This window comes from Pezoporus flaviventris, unplaced genomic scaffold, assembly GCF_033815535.1.
Source record: "Pezoporus flaviventris isolate CSIRO_AGI_PZ_B2104156 unplaced genomic scaffold, CSIRO_AGI_Pfla_v1 ptg000078l, whole genome shotgun sequence".
In the NCBI taxonomy this organism is placed as follows: Eukaryota; Metazoa; Chordata; class Aves; order Psittaciformes; family Psittacidae; genus Pezoporus; species Pezoporus flaviventris.
Window position 1 is genome coordinate 853,823 of NW_026892626.1, and position 19,455 is coordinate 873,277.

General features: G+C 45.5%; 1 protein-coding gene across 3 annotated transcripts; it reads right to left on the reverse strand.

Annotated features, from left to right (window-relative positions):
• Positions 1-572: 572 nt before the first annotated feature.
• TELO2 (telomere maintenance 2) lies at positions 573-19,420 on the reverse strand. Of its 3 annotated transcripts, none has more exons than XM_061473847.1 (20): positions 19,099-19,420; positions 18,408-18,685; positions 17,646-17,714; positions 16,863-17,010; positions 16,396-16,498; positions 15,553-15,621; positions 14,490-14,631; positions 13,174-13,310; positions 12,502-12,590; positions 11,790-11,897; positions 9,894-9,979; positions 9,519-9,610; positions 8,391-8,507; positions 7,566-7,637; positions 6,850-7,020; positions 6,053-6,144; positions 5,191-5,290; positions 4,761-4,825; positions 4,019-4,134; positions 573-984 (listed from the first exon to the last, which is right to left on the reverse strand). In XM_061473847.1, the coding sequence occupies exons 1-20, from the start codon at positions 19,383-19,385 to the stop codon at positions 881-883; spliced, it is 2,445 nt and encodes an 814-aa protein (XP_061329831.1). In that variant the 5' UTR covers positions 19,386-19,420; the 3' UTR covers positions 573-880. The 3 variants fall into 3 exon arrangements, with proteins under 3 accessions (XP_061329831.1, XP_061329830.1, XP_061329832.1); XM_061473846.1 differs by having other exon boundaries at positions 11,790-11,900; XM_061473848.1 differs by lacking the exon at positions 4,019-4,134 and having other exon boundaries at positions 11,790-11,900.
• Positions 19,421-19,455: the final 35 nt, after the last annotated feature.

Consider the following 19,455-nt stretch of genomic DNA (forward strand, 5'->3'; position numbering starts at 1 on the left):
ATTTCTTCCCAGGCATGGGAAGAAGCTGGGCTTCACATGAGAAGTGAACCCCAGCGTAAGCAACCAAGGCTTTGCTCACCTTTAAGCCTGTCATCCTGCCCATGAAGGTCTCTCTCATACATTTCATATTACCTGCCAGCCCTTCTGCTGAGAAGGGATTTTCTTTTTCCTGTTTTGTGACTTGCTTCAAAACTTGGGGTGAATGTGAAGTTTCTGAACTGTATGCTTTCAGGAAAGAAGGGGAGGGACAGATTTTAAGGTCAAAAATCTGAGTGTTAGCTGTCCTTTAACAGAAGCTTATTTCTGTACTAAGATGATACAAAAAGAATTCCTGCTGTGTTCTCCCCTAACCACTGTGCAACTTTAGCTCAAGCCTTTAAGGCTTGGCACATGTTCAGAACTTCAGCTGTCCAGTTTGCATCTCACCAGCAGTGGCATTCTGTATACCCCTCCAACAGCAGACCAGGAACTACTGGACCAAATGCTAACAGCTGGAAGACATGGGAGCCTTAGCCCTGGAGGTGCGTGGCCCCCTCCAGCCTCTCTTTTTCTGACAAGAAGCCTGCTATGAGATCTTCCCTGTATTTTTAGAAGAGCACTCAAACCTGCCAAGGTTATAAATAACAGGGGTGGGGGTGGGTGGAGGATGGCAGCACTTGCCTACCTTCCTGCATCTGTACACGCTGTACCGGATAGCAGTAGCTCACTAAGTTGGCCTCCACTACAAAGTCCAGATGTCAAGTCAGGTTTGCTAGTTCACAGCTCTGCACCCTTCCCCTTTCTTCCCCTCCTCCAGCCAGATGACTGCTGGAGGCCCAGGCAGCGCCTACACACATCCAGCTGGCAGGAGCACAAAAAGGTCATTTCTTTTATCCTCCAGCTAGGAAGGGGCAGTTTGGAGTTTCTTTTTCAGGTTCTCCATGAACAGCAAGTTCTGCAAAGCCAGTCTCCTGCAGTCCCCATCAGGATCTTTCTCCACCACATCTGTAAAAGAAGCAGCCACCATGAGCTGGAAAATGGGAAAAACTGTCCTTTACCTGACGCTTCTTCACCTAATCTCACTTAGCAGTATTGCTCTTTCACTGACCACTCCAGAACAGCACAAGACACACCAGCATATGCAGCAACATCCAGGTTGGACATCGACATTTGCAAGAATTACGTTAGACCAAAAATGCTCAACCTTGATCACATTCAGCAGTATGAGTTTAGCTAAACTCTGTCACGTGACAATGCTCAGTTCATTCTTGTAGCAGAAATAAACAGTTGGGTTGACTGCCTGACCCTGCATTCCATGGTATAACCTTCTTGCCCGATTCGACTTGTGCCCTTGAGCTATACATCACCTGTCCACAGCTGATCTTCTAGCATGAATGCTATTTGTAACTAGAATCCACTTATTCAAAAGCCTGAAGTCTCCATTCTGCCAGTTCCTGTGATCTAGACACATGCTCAGTGCTCCCTCCTGAAACTTGTGCTGCCCTTCAAATAGGGGAAAGAAAGAGGTAGGACCCAAGTTCAACACATTTTCCATACTGAGCAATTAGTCTTCTGATAATCCAGTAAGTTCTTTCCCACTTTATGCAGTGTTTAAGGGAGGGCATGAAGCTGCTTCCAGCAGCTGTTATTTCAGGGGCCCTTAATCGGCCTGCAAAGTAAAAACCAGGATGCACACAGGATGTCTGAGCAGGGGGAGCCTGGAAGAGCAGAGAGCCTGTGTGAGGATATCCTGTACGCAAAAGCAGTGTGCTCAGAGCCCAGCTCATCAGTCCAAACACATGACTCATTCAGAGTGGGGCTATTTATCCTGCAGGGAGAGCTTTCACGATGGTGTTTCTGTGCTCTCTCTACAGAAGGCAGCAAGGGGGAGATTACAACATGAGCATAAGTTCAGAAGCTAAGAGACTGATGTTGGCAGTATTTCCAATTGCCATGAGCACAGACCTTGAACTGCTGCGACTAAAAGGGAGCCACAGGGTACCAGAGTATCATTCAGGTCCTCACATAAAACAAACTTATCTATGACACAGCTCTACAGCACTGGCAAGGGGTGGGGAACTCCCTCAAAGGCAGCTGCTGAGAAATTAAAGGAACTGTTTCCTAGAAATGTTTAGGTATTCCCTCCCTCCCCCGGGAAAGATCAGGCTACTACATTAGGTCCAGCATGGCACTAATGAAAGACAGGACAAGGTGGATCCCAGCCTCTCTCTCCACCTGAAATGGCACAGAACATCCACTAATGGATAGTACTGTGACAGTGACTGAAGTAGTTCCTTCCACCACACTGGAAATGCTTTCTAATAGGGAACAGTTCTGTTGAAGGGCAGGAACAGTCAGTCACATTCACACGATGAACTACAGCAGTCTGCAGAGACATGACAGAGAAACAAACTGCAGCAGATTCATAGACTTGACTGAATGGTCACGGATAATATTTTCTAGCCACTACTTCTCATTGTGCTTTTGCCACAGCAGGAGAAATGCAGATGCTTCAAGCTGACATCCAAAAATATGACTTCTGGCCATTAGGTATGGCAGTAGGCTTGCATGCTTGACAGCTTGTCATTTTTCCAAGCTATAAGAGTAGGTCTAATACATGACATGTCTTGCACATCTTTTCTGGAAGAGTCATGAAGCAGCAGCAAGTGCACAAGCTCAAAGCTATGATCCAGTCACAAAGCAGGCCTCTAGTGACCAATTTCACCAGCTGCAGCAGTGAGGAGGAGCCTGGTGCCTCCCAGCAGTCCTAAAACGACAAGTAAAGGGACAGCACAAGAAGCTTCTTGTTTCAGGAAGCAGCTTTGGCAGCCCTTTTAAACTGTACTGGCATTGTATGTGACCAGATGTGGAGCTGGGTAGTACTTTTTAAGGTTTCTGAATGGATCCTGTAACAATTTTCCCTTCTCTACCACACACACAACTGTGATCTTCACATGACCCACCAGGATCTACCATGCAATTTTCATGCCAAAGCACTACATGTAAAGAAATGGCTATTACACTACCTACAGGCACAAAAAGAAGCTGCTAGCATTGTCATCATCCTCCTTCCAAAAATAGCTCATTAAAAACAGATTACACAGACCCTCATGCTGAAAATACATTTAACACATTCCTGGGAAGGCTGTACTTGATAACAGCAGTGTTAACTGCAGAGACAAGCAGATTCGCCAGAACACACCATGTCATGGGAAAAGTAAAGTTTTCAGCCCCGCAAGGCACAGCTCTTCCTTTCCGAGGTTAGAGTTCCACAGCCTGCAAGAATCCCAGCCCAGCTGTGTCAGCATTGCTTCCTGCCTGCTCCCTGTGGTAAGCCAACTCACTAAGAGTGAGAATGGTGAAGGAAACCAATTCAGGGAGTCACACAAGGTCCCCCCAGAATACAGGGAAGGCTTCAGAGCTACAAAGCACACAACATTATTTTCTCTTGTACTTCTGATACACTGTGATACCTGACCCCCAACTTGTGCGATTCCAGTCTACCAGAACCCACAAGCAGCCTGTGTGGATGGAGGGTGCGCTGGGCACAGCACAGTCATCTGCTGTCTTTCATAGGCTGTTCTTTCCATCAGCAGTAGGAGATGGGGCCATGCTCCACTTCCTTGTATCTTAAGTAATAATGAAACCCATGTTCTGTGCACATGGTGTAAACGGGATGTACAAGCTTTGTATGTTATTACTAGTGTAATATGCAACATGACAATACTTTCTGCAGCTTCGTGAAGTGGATCACTGGATGCTTAGGCAGAGAAGGAGGACACATAATATATTTGGGGACTTTTTTGACTGGCCTGTGAGGAGTCAACTTCGAAATGCATTGCTCTCAGCTTATACTTATATACTTTGGTAATACAGTGTGAGACCACTGAAACCTAAACTAGCAAGCAATAAATACATGTACTGTGCAAATCTCTGGTGTATGACACTAGGACATGCCTGCTGCCATCACAACCAGAGATGCTGCACAAAGACTGCACCATGAACCAGAAAAACACTGGTGTACACTACTGTCTCTTACCTCCCAGCCAAGACCGAGTCTCCAAAAGCTCTTCTGTCATGTCTTCCAGAAGACACTCTGCAGGGACACTGAAGAGCAAGGAGGAGATACAGGACAAAAGGCCCTGGCGCACGTACCTGTTGGAGAAAGACTGTTTGGAGGCTGCAGCTTTGTGCTCTACCTTGATTTCCTCACCTCAAGGGTTCTCCAGTTTCAAATATTTGTGATTAGGATGAGTTTTGCCATATACCTACTGATCAGAAGTGGAATTATGCAGCAGCTGGCACAGTGCTCACATCCAGAGCCCCTGCCATGGGGTAGGGCAGGAAGTCTAGTGTAGTTCAGAGTCCTGGGCAAGTCTGAGACCAAACCAGAAACTGGATGTTTACAGCATTTTCGCTATATGTCTTAATTTCTTCCCAGCATTGCATACTGGAATTGAATTGAAACTTCCATGAGCTCCCTAGATAAAGAGATGAAACTATCCCATGGATAGTTGATCAAGAAATTTGTTGTGTTTTCCATAGTTAATGGCTGTACCTCCACACTACGAGACAGTAGCCAGGTTCATACGTTGGCCTGACATTAAAGCAATGCCTTCATTTCATATTCTTGCAATACTTAGGATGGAAGAGAGCATACAGTTAATGTATTAAGTCACTGACATTCTTACTCTGGTGCTACCCTTGGACAAAGAGAAACCATGGCTGAAGACTGGCTGGCAGCTGATCTTTAAAAAATAAAGCACACAACCAGAACTCACGAGTCAGTGTGGAAGCGCAGAGCCCAAACAAACTCCAGCAGTGCCTTTCCCATTGCAGCAACTGCCTGCAAAACAGGATGATGACAGAAACACTGAACACCTTCACATTCACACCGCCCTACAGAACTGCACCTTGAGATGCTCTGCTGTGAACATCAGGGTTATGATTAACGTTATTTTACAGATGAGGAAACTTAGGTAGCAAAATGATGAGCCCAACCTCCCACCCAATTTGATAGTTTTTCTACCAGGGTCAGCACAGGATTGTGCAGGGCTCCCTTGCCTCTTCTCTGACCATTTTTTTCCCAGCTCTTTTCTCAACTCTCAGCACACGTGACTCAAACTTGCTGCCAGTCTCAGCATGACAGGCCCAGGGTTCCTAGGCTGGAAGCCTCCCCTGCTCTCTGCAAGCTCACACAGCCTTTCTTACCACAGTGTTGACAGCCAAATACATCAAGACTGCTAAAGTGTGGACCAGTCTTGCAAGAACAAAGTGATCTTCCCCCAGGAGATCAAATGTTGTCAGAGGCCTGCAAATGCAAGACACACAGTCCTGTAGCAGTGAGAAGGCTGATCAGTGCATCTTTGGAGCAGTCACAGTGGTTATGCAGGGCAAACTCCCCCACAAGTCTGAATCCCTATGACATAGTCATTAAAGTTAATCCCGGTTTAACACAAGCCACAGCTGTTTGCTCTCATCGTTGCTCCCAGACCAATGATACTCTCTACTCCTACAGCAGGTATCATTTATTCTACTAACAGACTTTACTACTGAAAGCATTACTGCCATACTAGAGATAAAGCATTAAGACTGGTATGCCAAGAATCTTGATTCTCATGGAATCAATTATTCAGCCATCTTTAGGTAAGCAAAGACCTAAGTGATTAACAATGAACCACATCCTATAATGTGGTCTCAAGGACCAGTCCAGGTGACAGGCCCAAACCTGAAACAGAGTTAAATTTGGCTAAGACTGCAATCTCCCCAAGAAGGAGGGTCAGCCAAGACAACGGGTTTAGTATTGCCAAAATCATCATCCTCTGTACCTGCTGACAGGTTATTCTTCATAATAGACCTTCTCTTCTGCAGGATCTCACATACTCTTACCCAACAAGACTTCATAGGCTAAGTCCAAGAGACCACAAACTCCTCCTCTCTAAGCTTTATGCATGAGCCAGGCATCAGTGTGGTGTCACTGGACTTCCACACAGCTTCTGGGTTTTAGGCTGCTTCTCTGAGGCAAGTTCACTCAGCCACTGCCATGCCCATGACCCAGTATGCTCACACTCACCTGTCAAAGTGCTGAATCAATGGAAAAAAGAAGTGTCCGGCAACAGAATTGAACTCATTTGGGCTGGAAGCCAGTTCCACTTGAGACTGACCCTGTCCAAGAGAAAAATGAAGTCTAGACACAAGATGCAGCATCCGACACTTCACACCACTGTTGAAACTACAGGTTCCTTGCAGCCATCCTGCTGTCAGTCACTGCCTGTTCGTACGTCTACAGCTACTAGTTTCCAGATTGGATGGATCACTTCCCACCTTGAGATCCTTTCACACATCTAAGTATTTCAGTACAATATAACTCAGTATTGCTGGGTTAGAGACAAGAAACAAGAACATGCAAAGGATAATGGAGTTTTTTGGCAAGCAAGTTTTCCAGGAAGAACCACAGGGGAGTTCTCGGAACTAGGAAACTGGAATCCATTTATCTTACTAAAAATAGGAAGGCTAAGACAGCCCAGGTCCAGAGGCAGCTAGGCTGATGGAGGAGGCTCTGGTATCTGTAAGGTGCAGCCACAGCTCCCTGCAGTGGCCAGACAAGCTCAGAACAACCATGGAACAGCAGCAACTATCCCTCAATGCAAGGCAAGCAGTTCAAGGTTTATTTTCCTCTCCCTGCTGAAGGAGTTGGTATTTTGCACTGGTTCAGCCAGATACCAAGATAATTTTGTATTTGAAATTACACAGTATTTTCTTTGGACCAATCTCACAGGTATTGTGCTCTTTCCAGATAAAACTACAGCAGCTCCCAGCATCCCTGTTTTTGCTGGATTTCACATTGGTTTTTGTGTGCCCTGGCCTCACCATAGCAAATCTCCGAGTCTTGTTTTTGATTCTCTCATCAACAATTCTTCTCCAGTCCTTAGAGCTGTCACTTTCAGGAAGGAGCTGGATACAAGGTTTTGGGGCACCAGAATGCTTGGTCTTCCAATGGGATTTGGGATGGGACAGCTCCTGAGCTGACAAAACCAATACCTAGATGAAAAAGATGGAGGTTCTGTTAAAAAAGGGTGTACTAGAGAACAGTAACAGTTACTTGCACCCAAACTGCTAGGAATAGGAAGGCAGAAAGCACAGCAGGTTTTGAATGCAGAATATCAAGGTGAGTGACCCCAGATAGCCAGCTGGCTTCAAGGTACTGATCAAGCACTCAGTCCCTTAGCCCTGAAACAGAACAGGGGCTCCTTCTTCAGACACAGCAAGTAAAATGATGCAGGAATCCAGGCAGATTGCTGTCTTTCAGAAAGTGAAGTTTGACAGACCAAGGACATGTTAGGAAACAGTGGCTTCTCCTGGGCAAACAACCATCCCATGTTTTTCATTGTGTGAGGAAGGATCACTGTATTACAGTAGTGTAGCAGTGTTACAAATGAGAAGGGAATGCCAGGCACAAATAAGAGATTTCCATGGCTCTGCCTCCTCTTCCAAGGAATAAAAGATAACCCCATTACCTCTCAGGAAAACAGCACTGGTGCAACAAAGACACAAGTGAAGTGGGAAGTGAAAAGAAGAGCACTTACATCAAGAATGTCCATGCGCTGATTAAGACTGTAGTTCAGAGAATAGAACTGGGATGTCAAGTACTTTGCTACCTGTAGAGAAAAATCACAGCACAGTGAGCAAAAATCCAGTCTGGAAACAGCCTTCCCACTAATTCTAAACGCACTCCATTGCAGGAGAAGTCTTGCTTCCTGTTAGTCAACAGCAAGCCTCCAAGAAAAATGAAGAGATATGCTGTGCAAACAGAGGAAATTTAGACACTTCTACTTCTAGATTCTCCCAAAGGAAGTAAATGACAAATGGGACTTTGCCATCCTTCTCTCCTTCCTAGGCAGAGGTACCTAACAAATGCCACAGCAGCTTTGGCACTTCAAAGGAGACCTTTCTGTAGCCTTTTAATGCTTAAAGGGGCTTCTATGAAAGATGTAGACAGACTTATCAGGGCCTGTACTGACAGAACAAGGGGTAATGGTTTTAAACTGACAGTTCTAGCTTAGACATAAGTCTTTTTTTAGAGAAGCCATTTGCGCCTTAGCTTTCCTCTATGCAAAACAATCTCTCCTTCAGTGCAATACGTCCTTATTTAATTTGCTTTGTCAGATATACTAACAGCCTCCAAACAGTTCCTCCAGTCTGTTATAGCTCTGACAGAGTTTCCTCATTACTGCTGTTTCAGTCATCCATTGCAGATTCTTCATTGCATTGACCATAAATGCTGCTAGACAGAGATTAGTATTCTACCACACCCTGGTAGCTGCTTCTATCAAGCTAGCAAGAGATTTCAGCTCCTTAAATTTTTAGCTGTGCCTCAACTGGAAAAATGAAAGCAGTTAAGAGGGACTCACAGGTATTGGATCTGTGGTTAAAACAGCTACTTGAGCTCTCTGTCGGAGCTCCACAAAGCCTTCAATACAGGTCTTCTCCTGCAGATGCAGCAGTATCTTTGCCAACTCCACGCTAACCTGTTAAAAACATGCAAAAAGAAATCAAAACACTGCAGGTGTTTGGTTTTCTCACAGGATTTACACACTATTCCTAATGTTTAAGCAAAGACAGTGAGTGTATGGAATAGAGGCAACATGTCAATTACTTAGGAGGGAGAGAAAACACACTAAAATAAATGCCATCAAGTTTTCTCAAAACACTGAACAAAACCCTAAGCCAACTTCTGTGTCCACGTTCATTTTGGCTTTATGGACAAGTGGTGGCATCATTATATAGGAGGACTTATCACTGTAACTGATGGGTTAAAGGGTACATCTGAAGCCCATACAGCTCAATAGCAAGTCTGATAAGCAGCAGCTGACTGTGTGCTGTTTACCAGACTACACCAATTCCTCTTCTCAGGTGGCAGAGATGGTTTCTTAGCTGCCTTCAAGTGCTCACAAGTGGTGGTGAGCACACATCACACTGGTGACCTTGTCCCAGGTTCCTCTCACCTCAGCTTTTCATCTTCACCAGTAGAATCCAACTGCTCCCTCCAGAAGACATTATGCTTGTAAAAGCAAATAGGAGAAGTCTGTTTGATTTTATCTCCCTTTTGTTGAGGAGTAACAAATTCAATTTCCATTCAAAATCAATTCAATCCAAAATGAAAATCAATTGGTTTGAGGAATTTGTGGCTGCTCTGTGCTGCATTTCTCATGGATTTTTCTGCACAGCACAAAGCATGGAGCTTCCTCTGCTTCTTCACACTGCTGGCAAGCTTTACCTGCAATGCATTTCATTTGCAGCACTGGAGCTGCTAAATGCCACACTGTTGCTTGAACCTCTGCCTGCTGCTTTGTCCCTTTGTGCTCTGTAGCCTCACCTCCAAAGAGGCTATTTCCTTCTATTTCCTTTCCCAATTTGAAAGCTTTAAATCCAGGTACACATTAGCCTGGCCTCCTGCTCTGTTGCATATTTAGTCTCATGAGGACAAAGGGATAATCCTGTACTGCAGCCCACTGGGAATTCAGCTCATACTACTTCACCTCTCTTGTTGCCTCTGGATTCTTTCGAACCAAGCTCTCAAGAGCCTTGATTGTAGCTTCCCATTTGTCCATATCTTCACATCCTGTCAAGACTGAAGGTAAAAGACAAACAAAAGCTATTAACAGAATGGCTGTGATTGGGTATATACCCCCAGCTTTCTTCTGCCATTAGCGTGTTCGTTACAGGCAGAGATCACTGACCCAGTGCACAACCAGCATTAGGAACTTACGTGAAATTACTCACAATTAGTTGAGCCCAGATTACTGAAATCCTACAGCTTCTTCAAATTAGCTCAGAAAAAAAAAAGCCTACACAGGGATCGCTCTGCTACAACCAGTGAAAAGCAGATAAAGACTCAGCCCAAAATCTTTTACCTTCAATACAGTCTCGGATATACATAGGAGCCTTAATCTTTACTTCTTTATCCTCTGACATGTCATAAGGGATGAGGTCATCATCACTATATGAGAAATGAAGGCAGGAGTTAGTCTATGGGGTACAGATATTCTTCCTTTGTCCAGCTAGCCACAGAAAAGGGAAAGAACCAGCACATACATTGTCCTAACACTGTCACCGCTTGCATCATCCTGCAGCACTGCTGAAACCTAGCCTGAAAGGGTTCCTTAGGCAGTCCTATGAGTTACACCAAAGCTCAGTGAAAGAGCAGTTCTGTGACCAGATCTGGAACTGAATCTCCTGGTAAACTGCAGGCACAAGGCAGGTGACCAAAAGACCAGAAGTTGATTCTTGAGATTTCTTCATATATTGGTAAAGTGAAAGAATAAGGCAGGACCACTATTAGAATGGCTAAATATGTCCATAATTCCAGAAAATGTAGTAGATATACCTGACCAATTTGGTGGCCTTTTATGATGGGGCTATGAAACTGATGGACAGAGGTACAGCAGTTGAAGTCATCTACCTGGACTTGTGCAAAGCATTTGACACTGTCCCGCATGACATCCTTGTCTCTAAATTGGAGAGACATCAATTTGATAGATGGACCACTTGGTGGATAAAGAACTGGCTGGATGGCCGCACACAAAGAGTTGTGGTCAGTGGCTCAATGTCCACCTGGAGACCAGTAACGAGTGGTGTCCCTCAGGGATCGGTGTTGGGACCGGTCTTGTTCAACATCTTTGTCAGTGACATGGACAGTGGGATTGAGTGCGCCCTCAGCAAGTTCGCTGATGGCACCAAGCTGTGTGGTTCAGTTGATATGCTGGAGGGAAGGAATGCCATCCAGAGGGACCTTGACACACTTGTGAGGTGGGCTGATGCCAACCTCATGAAGTTTAACCATGCCAAGTGCAAGGTCCTACAGCTGGGTTGGAGCAATCCCAGGCACAGCTACAGGTTGGAAGAAGAAGTGATTCAGAACAGCCCTGCAGAGAAGGACCTGGGGGTATTGGTTGATGAGAAAATGAACATGAGCAGGCAGTGTGTGCTCACAGCCCAGAAAGCAAACCGTATCCTGGGCTGCATCAGAAGGAATATGACCAGCAGGTTGAAGGAGGTGATCCTGCCCCTCTACTCTGCTCTCGTGAGACCTCACCTGGAGTATTGTGTGCAGTTCTGGCGTCCTCAACATAAAAAGGACATGGAACTGTTGGAACAAGTTCAGAGGAGGGCCACAAGGATGATCAGGGGGCTGGAGTGCCTCCCGTACGAAGACAGGCTGAGAAAGTTTGGGCTGTTCAGCCTGGAGAAGAGAAGGCTGCGTGGAGACCACATAGCAGCTTTCCAGTATCTGAAGGAGGCTATAGGGATGCTGGGGAGGGACTCTTTATTAGTGACCATAGCAACAGGACAAGGGGTAACGGGTTCAAACTTAAACAGGGGAAGTTTAGACTGGCTATAAGGAAGAAATTCTTTACTGTAAGGATGGTGAGGCACTGGAATGGGTTGCCCAGGGAAGTTGTGAATGCTCCATCCCTGGCAGTGTTCAAGACCAGGTTGGACAAAGCCTTGGGTGAGATGGTTTAGTGTGAGTTGTCCCTACCCATGGCAGGGGGGTTGGAACTAGATGATCTTAAGGTCCTTTCCAACCCTAACGATTCTATGATTCTATGAAATCAATAGAATGGTTGTACATAAGTGGGCTATGTGAAAAGTATTGACTTGTGTGTAATTTCCTACACAAAGTCCTGCTGCGCTGCATGCCACAAGAAGGTCAGCACAAGATTTGCCAAGAGATGCAACTACCAATAGCTCCCTTCTCCCCATGTCTGCTCTTGTTTTCCTTTTCCTAGCAGTTTCTTGCCCCATACCTGTCAATCTCAGTGTCCAGCTCCTCATCCGGCATCACAGGGGCTGCTGTATGTGATTTGTCATTACTTTCCAATACCACTGGTAGTGCAGTGTCTGCTTTCTCATTCCTGCTGTGAGGAACAAGAAATATTAAAACCAATACAGCAACAGTCCTTACGAGCAAGAAACTACCCACACCATTAACCACTGCTGGCTGAAGAGAATGGCAAATAATTACTTCTGCTGCAGTCTCCCACCTAGCTTGGCTAACACAAGGAGCAAAGTCCTGGGAAGGAGAATTGAGTGAGGGAGAAGAAAAGCAGAATATCTTAAGAGAAGAGCAATAGGTAACAAAAATTTGCTGTGCTCCCCTGCAGTAACCTGGCGTGCCCCATATTTAAAGCTGTGAATGAAACTGAACAAATGGGGAATAAACATATTTAGTAGAGTGAATACAATAGATAAGAACAGAAAGGCCCATCTGATTCTACCCAGGAGCACAAGGACCCCTGGAGCATGGTTTCACCACATTCAGCTATCCAACAAGCAATTTTAATAAATTCATAACCAGAATGGTAATATGTAACATAACTGCTACACTGCATTGTAAGAATAAGGTGCATTATAATGCTTAAGAATATATATGACATCTTGCATACTCTATACAGTTCTAGCATGTGACACGGAGAGGATAAACAAATAGCAGGGAGATGAACAGTAACAATGTCTTACTCATCACATGGAAGGCTGGGGACAGCACAGAATGGTGGAGTCTGCACCAGGAGGGACTTCAGCTCTCTTGCTTCATCATCTTCTTCATACTGGACAGTCAGAGCAACTGTTACTGAACTCTAACTGCAATATGCCCAGTATTCAACATTTCACCCTTCTGCTTCTTGCCAGTGAAGACTGAATCAAGAGCATATGAACCCAAATAAATCCCACTTGTTTCCATCACTCTGCTGCCAGCAGTAATGTATTTATGCGGTAAAGCAATCTGTGCCACATATAATCTTTGTCCCTATTTAACAGTGGCACCTGATCAGACCTTGCCTGAATACTATTACAGTTTTTAAAACACTTAATAAATAGCAATGTGACATCAGGGATGATGCAGAGTTTTAAAGAATTAATGTGATTTAATTACATAATTCTTATAAACTCTCCTGGAAACAGCAAAGTGTATTTCCCCTTGTCAGTCTTGAAAATCTCAAGTCAGAGGCTATTTGCTATAGAGTTGGTTTTTGTAAACAGATCTCCTCTCCTTTTCAGAGTGTTGCCACCTCTCCTTATTTCTAAAGGGTAAGTGTTAGAACTTGCCAGAATGTCCTGAATCACCTGGCTTAAAGCTTTTATCTCCTCTACACCCTACACACCAGACATAAATTTCACTGTAACTTTCACCTGAAACTTCAGGACGGGCCCATCAGTGTTTATTTTTGCACTAATGCTCTCTGCCACAATCATGCCCAGACGCCGTATTTGTGGCAGGCTGCTGTCCAAGTGGCATTTCACACCCTCCATCATGCTTGTGAGAAGCTCTGAAAACAAAACCAACAAACTGTGCATGAAATGGTGACAGAGAAAAATCCACCTTTATACTTCCTGAGAGGGCATCCTTAGCTGCTCACCACCCAGTCATTGGAAGGAAGACAGTAAAGGCCCGTGCAACTGTGACTTCTCTTTCTGCAGTGGCTGTTTTGTTCTTCTGCCCCAATACAGTAAACCCATGCTTTTTCATGGGGTATGAAGTCAACAAAACATTACAATAGAGTCTAAATTTGGAGTATTTCAGTTTTCACTGAAACAAAAAAGGGTCATAAGTCAAGTCAATCTTTAGCTTTGTTTTGGAATGCTTCAAGGCCACTAAAGTCATGTTTTGAGGAAGCTACAAATTCTGACCAGTACAACAATCATGAATGAGAAATTTCCCATAGTGCCTAGGTAAGTTGAAACAGGCAAGTAACAGTGGTATTTCTCAGCCCACACAGAAAGATGGTTGCCAGCTTTACCAAGCAGGCTTACTGTGTTAGAAAGACATCCTTCAACTCAGAAAAGCTAACTTTTCAACAGCTGTCAGATAAAAAACTGATTATAAAACTACACTACTGTTAGTGGATAATAGGTCACTTATTCACCTAAAGAATTAAGTTTTAAATGAAGCAGATTAACAGGTCTTGTAAGTCAATCTGCTTCCCCCAAAAAGCCACACACAGAAGTAACTCTAAACACTGAACAGTTTGGTTTTTTTTTTATTGCAATAAAAACATAAATTTCAGAGCAGGACCCCAGTGTGCTGCACAGTGTACAATAAACTGGAGGTCCTTGGGCACATGGCTAGTCAGAGACCAACCAAACAGCTTTTTATCCCGACATACTTTCCCCTGTACCCTCATGCTCCAACACTAAGCATATAAACTGCAGATCATGCCGCTCCTCTAACTAGTCCCAGAGTTAATTCTCCTTTTCCTGCAGCAAAACTGAAGGGTTCCTAAACCATATTTAGGTTTGACCTCAGGTCAGAGATGCTTCTGCAATCCCATAATTTCAAGCTATGCACTTGGTAATATATGGGTGCTAAAGAGGATTCCAGCAGGCTACCCTGTTTGCCAAGATGAAAATGGGACCATTTTGTTTATCCACACAGCAAAACAAGATGTTTTTCTACTCACAGACCTTCTGCTAAATAAATCTCATCCCCACTTTTCCCATTGCCTGACCTTGTCTGCAGCTCTCGATTTCAGTCTCCTTCAGGTGGGAGAGGCAGATAAGTATGGCCTTGCTGATATACTGCTGCTGCTCAGGTGGCGAGTGTCTCACAGCACTGCTGCTGCTCCATGTCTCCAATAGTTCTTGCAGCACCTAGAGCAAAGCACTCAAGCTGGTCTGAAATGGACCTTCTCTACATGTAAAAGTAATCTTCTTTTTGACACACATTTTGGTATGTACTTTCATAAAACACGCCATATATTCTGATTGCCCTTTGGTCTTCATGTTTCCCGGTGAACCTTACGCTAACATTGTATTTCAGGGCCCAAAACATACTGTGTTTCACCAACTGAGACCTCCATGCCACCTTCATTTGATATATTATTAAATATATAGATTTTTAAAGTGGTAAATACACTTACTTTTCATAAATAAATAGTCTATATAAAGTAATACATATTATTGTCAAAAAACAATGTGATATGACAGGAATTTAGTCCAATCTTATACAATATCCCCTTAGAATTTTAGAACATGTAACCAGTGGAGAGAAAAAAAATAAAAATGGTAGATGTTTACAGAGACACAGATTTCCTAGAAGCTCCATCACACTGCTGACTTGGAAAGGGAAAATATCTGCATCCCCACTGAGGAAAAGGTACATGAGAGATTCTGAAGCATCAACCATTTGGCGCACAGACAGCTCTCAACCAACTTCATCACTTGCTGCCATCTGCCCAGCCATGCAAACAGGGGATGACAGAGGAAGCTGAGAAAGATGGAGGACAGGGGACATCTACTAGAATCCAAGCCTCCTTAGGTTTGCTACCTGGCAGGGAATTTAGCAATTAATTATGAAAAACTAACGTTTCAGCAGTGCAGAAAGTCTTTGATTTGTAAATCACAATTTACTTGAGGCAGGGTTTCCCTCACACTCACAGACAGGAACAGAAGTGTCTCAGAGAAGTACCAAAACTGTGCATCACGCCCGCCGCCCCCCCCCCGCCCCCCCCCCCCCCGCCAGCAGAGCGTTTTGCCATCTGGTACCTCACCAACAATGTTACTACAGCTTACTTTGATCAACAAGGCACGCCGAAGGCTATCCACAGCCAGGTAGCCAAGGAGGTTCTGTAGCACTGCAGTCTGCAACAAAAACCACAGGACTTGCTTTAACTGGGCATAAAGTGACAACAAGGACACGTGTGCACTTCTACTACATTAAACTTTTCATTCTGAGGGACTGGTTTACAACATTCAGAAACAGGAAAGTGAGTAAATTAAAAAAAGAACCCAACCAACCAACCAAACCCACACACATGCAGTTGCTGACAAAATACATGGAAAAACAGGACAGAAACACAGAGCAGTATTTTTACCATCAAAACCACATCAGCACAGTCCTGAACAAACATGGGACACAAAGTCTAGAGAACATCTCTCTCAACAATATCACAAACCACAGAATATGTCTTAACACCCTGTGCCAAAGTTAGGTGCACAGGAAAAAGCCAAACCAAACAGTCCTTGTATCTCTTTAACCTATTTCTTATCCCTGAGGGTGGGTCATGGCTTCTTCAGTGTCTTCTTTCAGATTCTAAATTAACTAGGTCTCCCCAGAACACTGAAATTATGAGCAAATAACCACTTGGTTCCAGAAAGAGAGTACAGTAATTCACCATCAACCCTGACAGTAAATGAATCCTGTGATTTCAAAGCAACTGCTTTGAACCTCTCCCTCTTCATTACCTTCAGCTGAGGGGATGTAAGTGAACACAGCTCAGGTATGTGTGGAGACACTGATTTCAGAGTGAAGAGTTAAATTTTACCCATGAAGACCTGCAGCTCAGCTAAAAAACACACTGGCACGTGGGGAAGAAAAAGGCATTCCCACGTTGCTGTTCAAGGCAGAGTTCTCACCGTGTGGCCATACTGCAAGAGCACCACCTTCTGTGTCACCACAAACTGAGCTTTCTTGTTCTTCACAACCAAGTTTCCCAGCAACCTAGACAGGACATCTGCCCTAGCAAATCAAGAGCAAAACATTAGGAATCCATGGAATTACTATCATGCTGCAACTCATCATAGGAAATTCTGTGAGTAGCTATTTGCAACAGTCTCTAGAACACTGCTAAACTTCAAGAGTAAGTCAGCAATTGCAAGAAATGTTTGCACTTGGTTTTTCACTGTAAGTCACAATACAGATCTTTAAGGAATGGCGGGTGTTCTACATGAGAGGTGACAATCAACTACTTTATAACCCCGGTCTCTCAGGAACTGGAGCCTGCACAAACACATCCCAGCATCTTTCAGACACTGATTCTGTGAGTATTCATGGAAAACTTCCAGCCTTTGCTCCAGATCGGGGAGGAAAGCAGAGTTCTTACCCAGGTGTTTGCTGCACAAAACCAAGGACCACCGCCTCCATCCAGCGATCTGGCACACATTCAACCAGTCGCCAGCAAATTCTTTGCCAGATGCAGTCTGACTTGGTGAGCTCCATCAGGCCGGGCACCAGAATGCCCAGGATTTCCTCTGAAGCATAAGAAGAAACAGGTAAATACACCAGATGGCCAGAACTGGTGCAACAGTACTCAAGGTCAACATCCTTACAAGATGAAGAAATACAATGTACAGACTGTAGTTCTAAATCGCTCCTGTGGCAGAAACTAACATAAGCAGGCTAAGGAACTTTCAAGTATTCCTCATGACACTAAACAGCTAGAAAACCTTTCCTGTTCTTCCCCAGCCCTGTTCACTGCTTCTGTGTTCAGTGGCTTCAAAGTCCTAAGCAAAGCCAGACTGAAGGCTACTCCCATAGGAGTGATTTCTGCTGGTATTTACAAGGCACTTTCAGAGCACTGGGTGAAAAGCCCTAAAAGAGCATTTAACAGTTTTGCCCCAAATGGGAGGATGAGGCAGCTCATCACCTTATCAGTCTTTGAGAGGAGAACAGATCACATTGACAGGAGCTGACAGAAAAGCATCAACATCTATCAGATATGTAGCTGACTAGCCTCAGAAAGTAGAGAGCAGCCTGTACATCCGAACTCATGAAACTCCCAAAGGTCAGTCTCCCACCTCCTTTGCCAATCATCACTGCCATCCTTCTGCACTAATATGGTAAAACAGACCTTCCCCTCCCCAGAACAGGATAGTGAAACACTCACTTTGTCTTCCATGAGTGCATACCTTCCCCACGACATGAGAAACAAAAGAGATTGAGCAATCCAAGCCACCTGGGATAAAACAGACACAAGCTTAACAAGCACATTACCAGCACCCTTCAAACAACCTTAAGGAGGTTCTGAAAGTGCTGAAGACTGAAAACACAGTCTCTTCAAGCATCATCTCTTCCTCCACCACCTGCCTTCAGGCACAAACCACTGAGAGTCAGAGGACTAAAGTAGTTCAGTCCCTCTTTAACACAATGGTTAACAGCCACAGTGTCACAAATTTTCCATACGACTCCTTCAGCACAGACCAAATGACCAGAGTTAAGCTCTGTCAACAAATCACAGAATCCCAGACTGGTTTGGGTTGGAAGGAACCTTAAAGCTCATCCAGTTCTAACCCTCTGCTGGGGATGGGACAGCCACAGCTTCTCTGGGCAATCTATGCCAGCACCTCACAACCTTTACAGTGAAGAGCTTCCTCCTAAGATCCCATCTCAATCTCCCCTCTGTCAGGTTAATGCCATTCCCCCTTGTCCTAATACATGACTTGTAGGACTGCAGCTTTCAGTGGGATTTTAAAAAACCTTGGCCATCTTCCTCATCCCTAGTACCTTATGCTTTTAAGCACAATGAACTTCAGCCTGAAGGATGAACCTGAAGCTCTGCAATACCTGTTAGCATCAGCCAATGGGGTCCATGCACAAAACACCTCTTCAAAAGTGCCATCTCCATAGCACAGTCCTCCTGCAATCTTACCTCTTAGAGAATCAGAGATCTTCTGCAGCACCTGGATAATTGTACCACCCAAGAGAGGGAAGTAGTTCTGGGGGAAGAACACTGGTGGGTTTTTCCCCTCCAGTTTATTGCTCACGTGGCTGGGCAAACACACAATCCTGTTGAGCAGGAACTCTTGCGGCTCCTGGGAGCCAGCCTGGACTGGCTGCTGGCAGACCTCCCACAGCAGAGCCAACATCCGTCCCTCCTGCAGGAACTGCTCCAGAACCTCCACCACCTCTCTCGGATGTAAGCTAGGGCTGGAAGAGAGTAACAGCAGTAAGCCCCTGCCCCTCTTAACTGATAGAGACGTGCATACTGTTTGTGGTCTCACCACAACACTGCTGCTGTATCAGAATTTTAATCAAAATAATATTAAAATCAAATGGATTTTAATCTCTTTGGTCTTCAACCTCCTCAGCCCCTAATGTCTCAGGACACCCGGCCAGCACTGCTAAACACAGGCTGGTGACCTCTGCGAGCAGCACCAGCACTGCATATGGTTTGAAACGAAGAAACCCGAGGGCACAGCAGGGCCTCCCACCTGCTGTCGCCCGCACATTTATGCCCTCGTTGTGCACAGGCGGGAGACACCCTCGCCCTTCCCTCCTGCGCTGCGGAGAACGAGCCCCGGGCAGCCCCCGAGGGACATCCGCCCGCACCGGACACTGACCGTGGGCAGCCGAGGGTCTCCAGCAGGACGCAGAACACGGGCACGGGCGGCCCTTCCAGGAAGCAGCGTTGCCACACGCCCTCGGGCCGCGCAGCGCGGGGCGCCCCGGCCAGGCTCCGCAAAAAGGCTCCAAAGAGCGCCCGCTCTCGCTTCCCGAGGGCTGCCGCGCCCCCCGCCGCCGCCAGCGCAGTCCGCACTGCGCCCAGCGCTGCCGCCGCCTCCTCCCCGACCCGCTCCGGCCCCGCCGCAGCCTCCCGTAGGGCCCGCTCCAGCCCCGCCGCAGCCATGACACAGACGGGAGAGACGCCGCGGTCCCACTTCCGCCCGCCCTCTGCTACAGCCAATCAGCGGTGCCTG